The 9,612-nt window shown below is 62.8% G+C and overlaps 2 protein-coding genes across 6 annotated transcripts; one reads left to right on the top strand and one right to left on the bottom strand.

The window, feature by feature from the left end:
- Positions 1-2,617: 2,617 nt before the first annotated feature.
- On the top strand, positions 2,618-4,656 carry CALML6 (calmodulin like 6). Its single transcript, XM_058444525.1, has 5 exons — positions 2,618-3,094; positions 3,800-3,974; positions 4,112-4,256; positions 4,334-4,434; positions 4,507-4,656. The coding sequence occupies exons 1-5, from the start codon at positions 3,092-3,094 to the stop codon at positions 4,551-4,553; spliced, it is 471 nt and encodes a 156-aa protein (XP_058300508.1). The 5' UTR covers positions 2,618-3,091; the 3' UTR covers positions 4,554-4,656.
- Positions 4,657-4,950: 294 nt separating this feature from the next.
- Positions 4,951-7,434, bottom strand: TMEM52 (transmembrane protein 52). 5 transcript variants are annotated; one of them, XM_032758652.2, is made up of 6 exons: positions 7,046-7,377; positions 6,543-6,611; positions 6,406-6,449; positions 6,254-6,295; positions 5,614-5,848; positions 4,951-5,523 (listed from the first exon to the last, which is right to left on the bottom strand). In XM_032758652.2, the coding sequence occupies exons 1-6, from the start codon at positions 7,353-7,355 to the stop codon at positions 5,243-5,245; spliced, it is 981 nt and encodes a 326-aa protein (XP_032614543.1). In that variant the 5' UTR covers positions 7,356-7,377; the 3' UTR covers positions 4,951-5,242. The 5 variants fall into 5 exon arrangements, with proteins under 5 accessions (XP_032614543.1, XP_032614544.1, XP_058300203.1 ...); XM_032758653.2 differs by having other exon boundaries at positions 5,614-5,792; positions 7,046-7,072; XM_058444220.1 differs by lacking the exon at positions 6,543-6,611 and having other exon boundaries at positions 7,046-7,434.
- Between the last annotated feature and the right edge of the window lie 2,178 nt (positions 7,435-9,612).

Genomic DNA, 9,612 nt, shown 5'->3' on the forward strand with positions numbered 1-9,612 from the left:
TTTTTTTTTTTTTGAGATGGAGTCTCACTCTGTCACCCAGGCTGGGGTGCAGTGGCGCAATCTCGGCTCACTGCATCCTCCACCTCCTGGGTTCAAGCAGTTCTCTGCCTCAGCCTCCTGAGTAGCTGGGATTACAGGCACCCGCCACCATGTCCGGCTAATTTTTGTATTTTTTTTTTTTTAGTAGAGACAGAGTTTAACCATCTTGGCCAGGCTGGTCTTGAACTCCTGACCTCGTGATCCACCCGCCTCGGCCTCCCAAAGTGCTGGGATTACAGGCGTGAGCCATCACGCCCGGCCCCTGGCGTCAAATTCTTTTATTTTTTTTGAGACAGAGTCTTGCTCCATCACCAGGCTGGAGTGCAGTGGCGTGATCTTGGCTCACTGCAACCTCCACTTCCCAGGTTCAATTCTCCTGCCTCAGCCTCCCGAGTAGCTGGGATTACAGCATGCCACCACGCCCAGCTAATTTTTAGTAGAGACGGGATTTCACCATGTTGGTCAGGCTGGTCTCGATCTCGTGGCCTCGTGATCCACCCACCTCGGCCTCCCAAAGTGCTGGGATTACAGGTATGAGCCACCGTGCCTGGCCCGGAGTCGACTTCTTAAAAACAGAAAGTAGAATAGCGATTGTCATAGGCTGGAGGGGGTGGAAGAAGGGAGATGCTGTTTAATGGGTGCGGGGGTCCATTTTGCAAGGCGAAAGGTTCTAGAGATCTGCTGCATAACTGGGTACGGCCATTAACACAACTGCACTTGCACCTGAACGTGGCTGAGGCAGCATTCTAATTGTTACAGGGTTTTTCTCTTTTTCTGTTTTCTTTTCTTTTCTTTTTTTTTTTGAGACGGAGTCTCGCTCTGTTGCCCAGGCTGGAGTGCAGTGGTGCGATATTGGCTCACTGCAAGCTCTGCCTCCTGGGTTCACGCCATTCTCCTGCCTCAGCCTCCCGAGAAGCTGGGACTACAGGTGCCCGCCACCACCCTCGGCTAATTTTTTTGTACTTTTTTTTAGTACAGTCGGGGTTTCACCATGTTAGCCAGGATGGTCTCGATCTCCTGACCTTGTGATCTGCCCGCCTCAGCCTCCCAAAGAGCTGGGATTACAGGCGTGAACCACCGTGCCCAGCCTCTTTTTCTGTTTTCTTATGGAGAATAGCCCTTCAGTGATCAGAAGAGACACAAGAAGGAAAATAAAGATTGGATGACTCTCAGGTCCCAGGGATACCGGGTATGTCCAAAGGCCACACAGAGGCCGGTCAGCACGAGGAGAGAGGGATAGAGGGTGAGGACCTGTTCTGCTGCTTGTACTGGGTCCTGGGTATGGGTAGAAGCCTAGATGGAGAGGAGAGGGGTTGATGGTGGTTGTGGCCATGTTGCCCCTCCCTACCTTTGTTAGGGCCAGGGTGGGGCGGGGGGTGTGCCCTCTGCTTTAAGTTGGGCTCCAGGGGTCACAGCTTTGAGTTTCACTCGTAAGCCCATCAGGATGTCTGGAACCTTCAGGGCTGCGGCCCAGGAATGTCAGACACTAGAGGCCTGGGAACGGAGGAGGCAGAGCCTGCTGTCCACCGGCTGTGAGAGTTGTCGGGGTGGAGACTTGCCAGGGCCATGAGGCCAGTGCAGTTCTCTGTGTCTCTGTACCCAGCTGGCCTGTACCTGGGGACCCCAAGCCAGAACCCAGGATGGGCCCTGGCCTGGGTGCTGTGGCTCCCTCCATTCTATGCCCCTGGGGGAAGGTGTTCAGTGTGTGAATTGTTCCCTGCCTCAGCCCAGGGGAAAGCTGAGGCCAGGAAGCAGCCAGGATGAAGGTCAGGGCCTCCCTTGGCCCCACTAGACCTCTTGGCCCCACCAGACCCAGGGCCGCTTCCCTCCAGCGCTGGCTCCTGTTTGGCTGGAGGTGCCCCGGGCTGTTGGCCTGCCCTCGTCAGCATCAATCTTGCAGTCTCAGCAGCTGGCCTGGGTCTCAGCGGGAGGCATCCTGTAGCTTCAGGTTTTCTGGCAAGGCAGAGGGTTGGGCTGGCGGGGGACACTGAGTGCCACACCTGCGCAGACTCTTCATGCCATCAAGGGGCCAGTTGGGGGGCAAGTGTGAGTGTGACCCTGAGGGCCCTGACCTGCCACTGCAAACCTCACACTCCTGCCTGGGTGGGGCAGGGAGGAGCTGGACCCTGGCTTTGGGAGTCTGGTGGGTAATTAGACCCAGACAGGGAGGGCTCAGTGTGGGTCTGAGGAGGGAACACACGTGTGCAGGCGTGTGCGCCACTGTGGCATGTTGATACTGACCAGCCTGGGCACCAGGCCCCCTCGGGAGCCAGCTTTGCTGTTCTGAGTGGAAGGGAGGTCAGGTTTCCCTGAGAAACCTCAAAATAGCCCCCAACTATGCCCGGCTTCCAGCGGGCAGCCCAGCCCCCAGGCCCTGTCTTGCTCCCTTTCCCCCTTCACCCCCAGCCCTTGTCCTGCTGTCTCCTCCCTGAATGGTGGACCCTCAGCCCCTCCTGTACAAGGTGGTCAAGGGGTGCCTCATGCATTTGTTCATTCGACCTGTCCTGAGAGTTTGTGACATGCTGGCACGGGGCCGATGTTGAGTCCACCAGAATGGGAGGGTGGCCAGACTCTGAGCCACTGGGCGCCAGCTGGCCAGGATGGGTCTTCAACAAGAAATCTCACTGGTGAGTGATGACAGCATGGGACCAGGGTCCCATGAAGACCTGCTGGAGGGCCACACCTCTGGGAAGGTAGACTCAGAGCTTGGTCCGGTGAAGAGGGAACAGCAAGGGGAACAGCATGTGTGAGGGTCCCACCATGTCTCAGCCCTTTCCTGGCCCCTGTGCTTAGCCTTCGGTGCCCATCTTCAGGGTCGGGGGAAGCCCAGGCCAAAGCGGGCTGGGAAGGGGCCCTGTGGATAAGGCCAAGAGCCTGTCCCAAAATAGGGCCAGCACGATTTCCCACCCATAAAAGGCTCTTGGAATCTGGACCCCGGGGACCCCAGGCAGCCAGGCCCAGCTAAAACTCAGCTGCCACCACTGCCCCGGCACTCTGCCCACAGCAGCCCTGGTGCCACCACCCTGCAGAATCCTGTCCGACAACCACCGACATGGTAAGGCTGTTCTCTGTGCCTGATGGAGTCTCTGGTGGGCTGGCTGGGTAGGTTGAGCTGGAACCTGGAGGTGCGAGGACCTGCCAGGGAGCCTGGGCAGGAAGAGGCTGAGGTGGAAGAGGGGGCCAAGCCCTGCTGCCACCAACACGGTCCTTGTTCCGGGGCCAGGGTGGAGCAGCCCTTTCTGGAAGCCGGCTCCCAGATGGGCAGCAGCAGTGGTGGCAGGCAGGTGTGGCCCGGTGCTGGACTCTCCCTCCGGAATGCCACACAGGCTGGAGCCCAGGGTTCTGCTTCCTGGGCTGTATCCCAGTCCTGGGCTGGAAGCCTTTCCTGGGCCAGGGCTGGGCTCCTCCCCACCATGCTCTCGGCTTCCTTCACCTGTCTCACCTAGTGTCCATTGCCAGGCTCCAGGGCCGCGGCCTGGCCTGCCTGGCCCTGCAGCTCCCGCTGTTCCCTCGCATGCTGGCCCCTGCCTGTCTGGCCCTTGCCCCTGTTAGCTGCCTGGCAGAGCCCTGCTGGCCCTGCAAACCCCTGGCGTGTGACCCCTTGTCCGGGAAGCCTGCTCTCCGCTGGGGGCCTCCTCTCTTACCACTCACCTTGAAAGGCTGCCAGTGGAGGAATGGGTGCAGGGGGTACCTCTGACCCTTCCCTGGACACAGGGGCAGAAGGGGCTCCTGGTCAGGCTGGTGCGGATGTCCCCTGCAGACAGAGCGCCTGTCGGCCGAGCAGATCAAGGAGTACAAGGGAGTCTTTGAGATGTTCGACGAAGAGGGCAACGGGGAGGTGAAGACGGGGGAACTGGAGCGGCTCATGAGCCTGCTGGGCATCAATCCCACCAAGAGTGAGCTGGCCTCGATGGCCAAGGACGTGGACAGAGATAGTGAGCTCATGGCTGGAGCAGGGTGGGCAGCCTCGGGGAGGGCCCTGGGTCAGGTCTCAGTGCCTATGGGGGTAAGAGGCAAAGCCCGTAGGGAGTGCTGTGCTCCGTCCCTTGAGCCCCAGCTGTGCCCGTTGCAGACAAAGGGTTCTTCAACTGCGATGGTTTCCTGGCACTAATGGGAGTTTACCATGAGAAGGCCCAGAACCAGGAGAGCGAGCTGAGGGCGGCATTCCGCGTCTTCGACAAAGAGGGCAAGGGCTACATTGACTGGAACACACTCAAGTAGGGCCCGGGTGGGGGGCGGGTGGTGGGCGGGCACGGGCAGGGCCGATGGAGTGGCTCAGCGCCAGGCCCCACAGGTACGTGCTCATGAACGCAGGGGAGCCCCTCAACGAGGTGGAGGCAGAGCAGATGATGAAGGAGGCCGACAAGGACGGGGACGGGACCATCGACTATGAGGGTGAGTGGCCTGGAGCCCAGGGAGCCGTTGGCTGGGCTGGGGCAAGCTGCTGACCTGCCCCTCTGTTCCCAGAGTTTGTGGCCATGATGACCGGGGAGTCCTTCAAGCTGATCCAGTAGGTGCAGCTGCCGCAGCCGGGGGAGGCCTGCCTGGGAAGGCCGCTGCCCCTGCCCCTGGCCCCCCACTCCCCCGGCTCTGTGTAAAATAAATGTTCCAGCCTAACCTGTGTGTGCCTCATTGTCCCAGCCTGAGTTGGAGGGCAACAGGCAAAGGCATGGGGCTGGAGAAGGAAGAGTTTTCCTGGCCCAGCCACAGAAACACAGCCCCAGTCATTTCTGCCACGACACCTGACACCACCCATTGCCCAGCTCAGGGCTAGGAATGCCAGCTTGAAACCTGGACGGGGTACAGGCTGGGGACCACACGCTCGCCTTGCCTGCTTGCACTGGGGGTTGGCTGCCCGAGGGTTTCTCCCAGAGCCCTGGAGTCCCAGAGTCCTTCCCACATAGGCAGAGACCACTTAAATACAAACTTTATTCTTTCTCCAAGAAGATGCAGATGTCACAGCTGGCCCTGAGCTCCCACCCCAGGCTCAGGCCCAGGGGGCCTCTTCCAGGCTGAGGGCCTGCTGGGGCTGGGCCAGGGGCTGAGGCTGACAGCAGCAGCCTGCCTGGGGGTGACGCCATGGGGCCAGTGTAACATGGCACCGAGGCTGGGGCCACAGCAATGTGTGGGATGGTGGGGTGGGCTGGGGGCCCTTGGCTCCAGGCGCTAGTTCTCCAAGCTCTGGTCTGTTCTCCTACCTCCTTCAAGGGGCACCAGGGCTACAAGGTGGTAGTTGAGTATTGGGGCCCGACTCCTGGGGCACTGGAGTGGTCTCTAGGCCTGAGGCCCCAAGGAGAGGACTGGGTTTCTGGGAGAGTGATGGTCCTTCCTCTCTTGGCTTGGCCATCTTGACAGCTTCATCGTAGGAGGGTGGAGGCTCCGGGGCGTACAGGCTGTAGGCAGGAGGAGCCATGGAGTCCGGGTCCAGTTCCCCAAAGGGCAGGGGCAACCGCATGCCCAGTGGGTACTGCACGGAGCTGTAGGCTGCAGGGAACCAGAATGGGTTCGTGGAGGCGGGCTTGGCATTTACCCCCGTCATCTCCACCCCCAACTGGCAGGCCCCTAGGCACTCACAGGTCACAGTGCTGTGTACAGGGCTGTCGCTGTCCATAGGGATGACCGCCAGGTCGCAGGGCTGCCGTGCTGGTGGCAGATGTGGCTGGGCCTGTGCCTGCTTCCGGAGGCAGCAGAACCGGACACAGCCGGCTGTGACCCCGCACAGCAGAAGCAGGAGGACCGCCAGCAGGATGAGCCTAGGAGAGCAAGGCTCTACCACTGGACTGACCCTCGGCCACCGGGCACCTGCACCCTGGGGAATGTCGTGGCACAACCACCGAAGACAGGTTAACAGGATAAAAAGCAGATAATGTCTCTCCACGTCGGAGACCGCTGTGGCCAGAGCCTGGCCTCGGGCTGCTGGGCCTGCCCTGGCTATCTCTCCCGGGCTGGCCAGGGGTGGCCTTGGGCTCACTCCCAGGACTCGCTGTCCTCAGTGACTGCCCCACTGCTGAGCGGGATCATAGGGGCTTCCCGCGGAGGCAAGGCGGGAGGGGTGGGAGGGAAGGTCCTGCTTGCTCGAGGTCAGTTCCCGCCAGCGGCCGGGACTGGGCGACAGCGGAGGCGGCCTGGTGAGGTAAGGGCCTGGCGGGCCTGGCCCCGGTGACCCCCGCCCCAGAACCGTCGGACGCACGGCTCCGCCGCGGCCTCCACTTACCCCACGTGCCACAGGCTGCTCCAGCGGGCCTGGGGCGGGCACCTGTGGGGACGGCGGCACCTGGAGCAGGCGGGGCATGCGACGGCCGACCTCGCCGCCCGCGCCTCCCTACAGGGCGGGGCCAGGCCCCGGCTCCCTCCCCCCCGACTTACTGGTCCGAGGGGTCGCAGCTGTCGTCCGCGAAGCCCAGCGCCACCTGTGGGGACAAGGGTGAGCTCGGGAGGGGCGTGGTCCGAACACAGACCCGCCCTGCGGTGGGCGAACCGAGAGAGAACGCGGCCCGACCCACCTGCGGCAGCGGCAGGAGCGGCAGCAGCAGGCGGAGTCCGCGGGCGGCCAGCGGCCCCCGGGCCATGCTCTGCGGAGGTTGGAGCAAAGCCCGGCGGCGCGGCTTTATGGGGCCCCGCCCACCACAGGACACACCCACCACATGACACGCCCACAGAACGACTGCTCAGAGTAAGCCCCGCCCACCGGACCCCACTGGCCGCAGGCCCCGCCCACAGGAGCACACGCCTACTGGACGCCACACGCAGGGTAAACCCCGCCCTCCGGGCACCGCCCAGAGCAAGCACCGTTCGTCGCAGGCCTCGCCCACAGGAGCACAGGCTCACAGGACGCCTCACGCAGCGTAAACCCCGCCCACCGGGCTCCGCCCAGTGCAAGCCTGGTTCGCCGCAGGCCCCGCCCACAGGAGGCCTCGCCCACGAGACGCCCCCATTCGCTGGGCCTCCACTCAATACAAACCCCGCCCACTGGCCCCATGCCCAACGTAAGCCTCGCCCACCATACCCTGCTCAACGCAATCCCCTCCCACTGGGCCACGCCCAACGGGTTCAGGGGGCTTGTCCGCCGCAAGCCCTGCTCCGCAGCTCCACCTGGCCCAGACTCGTGAGGCGACGGTGGATCTCGCTCTCAGCCCGGGTACGGCGCCTTCACCTCGGCCCGAGCGTGGCCTGCTCTGCCGCTGGTCTGGGCGTGGCCCGGAGGCCCTCGGGAGCTGGCCTGGAAAGTCGTGGCTGCCTTGGGTGTGGTCCCTCGGGCCGTCTTGCAGGCGGGCTCCAGGTGAACTGTAGGGTAACGCCACTAAGATGCTGGGCATCCCGAACGTGGTGTTTGGACACTTGATTGTGGACCTGGGCTGCAGGCGCTGCCTGGGGGCTGGCCCAGGGGGCTGGAGCCTGGCCCTGGCTCTGGGCCATTGAGGCGCTGGGTGCAGACCACTTTCCCAAAGCACTTGGCTTTGGGGGCCATGCTCCACCTGGGGAATGTGGCCTCCATTCCCAAGGGCCACAGGGAGCCCAGCGCCCTTCCCTCAGCCTGCAATGTCTGCTGCTCCCTGTGCAGGGGCAGGCCGGGGGCCATTTCTTCCAGGGGGACCCCTGACCCTTATCCCTCTGCCACCAGGCCAGGGGCCCTGTTAGGCTCTTGCTGCCCTCTGCTCCCCGTGGGACCAGCAGCACACCGTCCGTCTGGTGGTCAGGCTAAGGGAGGTGGTCAGCACAGCAAGGGCAGGGTCCATCTTACTGCAGGAGGAGCACACACCCCTTGCTCAGAACTGTTCCACATGTGGGCGCTGCTCAGTGTCCCCCGCCCCTACAAGGGCAGTGATCTTGGAGGGCAGGGCCTCCTCTGCGTGGCTCTTCTGCCCATACCTGCCCCTTCACTGCATCACTCCTTCCGCTACTGGGCTCTGCTTGAAGTTGCCTTTCACCTCCCAGGGCCTGTGCCACAGTCCTCAAGGGCCCTTCCTGCCTGCCCAGCTCCCCCAGCCCCTGGCCCTTCTTCCTGCCACGTTGACTGCACTGGTTGTGGAGGCCCAGCACGGGAGTGGGAATGGGAGTGCATGTTCACAGCACAGCCTGAGGCCACAGCCCCGAGTTCCGGAAGGTGAGGGCGCAGCCCCCACGCAGGAACTGGGCGGGCCTCTCCACTCAGTACCAGAGGCCTGCCAGCAGGAGAGGCGGGTCAGGGTTTAGAAGAGAGGGATTTATTCAGGAAACAGTGCCATCCAATAGCACCTCCTCCTGTGGCCGGGGCCTGGCCTGGACCTGGCGGAAGCTGCCTTCCCCTCCCATCTGGTGTGGCGCAAGCTCGAGCCATGGCGGGTCAGCTCCAGGAAAGGCAGCAAGGGATCCATTGGACAGAAATCCTGCAAAATGCCACTGCAGGGTCAATGTCACTGGCTTGAAGTTTGGGGCAATGGCAAGTTCCTAGGCACCGTGGGCCCTGGGGGGCTGGGGGTGAGGGCAGGCAGCTCAAGACCGGCGTCCCTGAGGCCTGTGCCCAAGAAAGCTCCCAGAAGCACCATCTGCTCCCCTGACCCGGCCAGGGAAGGCTGCGTACATTCTCCCGGTGGCTGCTGGTTGGGGTGGCACAGTGGGTGTGCTGTACTGTGACAGGAGGGCCAGGCTGGGTGGGCTCTGTAGGGACAGTGTCCAACAAGCCAGACTCCAGAGGGCAGGGTTGGGGGGCAGGCACCGCTCTGAGCTCCAGGAGCATCCTCTGGGCTGCGAGGGGTCTTCTCTGTTGAAGGGTGGGTCAGAGCCCAGAAAGCCGAGCCCAGACTTATCTCAGACAAGTAGAGACTTAAGTGCAGGAGCTGGGCCTCACCTGGCCCCTGCTGGGCGGAGGGGAGGGCATGAGTAGGCTGGGTCCCTGCCGTCTGCTCATCTTTGCTTGGGGTCATCCAGGGTCTTGGAACTTGGGAAAAGTCTGCAGGTTCCCGGGGCCTGCCCTGGGCTTTGGAGCCCTGCCCTCCCCACCACTCAGGGCCCCTCGGTTCTGGGTCAGCCTCAGCTCTGGCTGCACCCCGGCCCTCTGGGCTGCCTGCTGCTGCTCAGGGCTCCAGGCTTGGGGGCTCTCCTTGAATTTGGGTTAGGGTGCCCTCCCCACAGGTGTCCTGCAGGATGGCCCCGCTCCAGGAAGCCAGGCAGAGCGGGTTTCATGGCTGTGAGGGGAGGGGCTGCTTCCCCAGGGCTCTGTCCCCACCTCCCATTCTGTGCTCACCCCAGGGAATAACCTGCTGTTATATATATGTAACAGCAGTGTTGCAACACAGGTGCAACACTGCAGGCTGCACGTGTTGGCCTACAGAAAATTTATTGACAGGCTGTGGAGGGCTCTCCTGGGGGCTGGGGGCTCTGGCTAGGATGGCTGTGGGCTGGCCTGGCCTTCTCGCTGCTTCCGAGTCTGGGGTCTCAGGGGGGTGCTCTTGGATGTCCTTGGGCTTGCGGGGTCCAGGGCAGCAGGAAGTGGCCGTGGTGCCATGTGGAGGGCGGCCTATTGGAATCTGCCTGGCAGAGGGTGGCCAGCTCCCAGGCTCTAGGGTAGTATGACCTGGCCCTCAGCCTGGGGAG

Source organism: Hylobates moloch, unplaced genomic scaffold, assembly GCF_009828535.3.
Source record: "Hylobates moloch isolate HMO894 unplaced genomic scaffold, HMol_V3 SCAFFOLD_9, whole genome shotgun sequence".
In the NCBI taxonomy this organism is placed as follows: Eukaryota; Metazoa; Chordata; class Mammalia; order Primates; family Hylobatidae; genus Hylobates; species Hylobates moloch.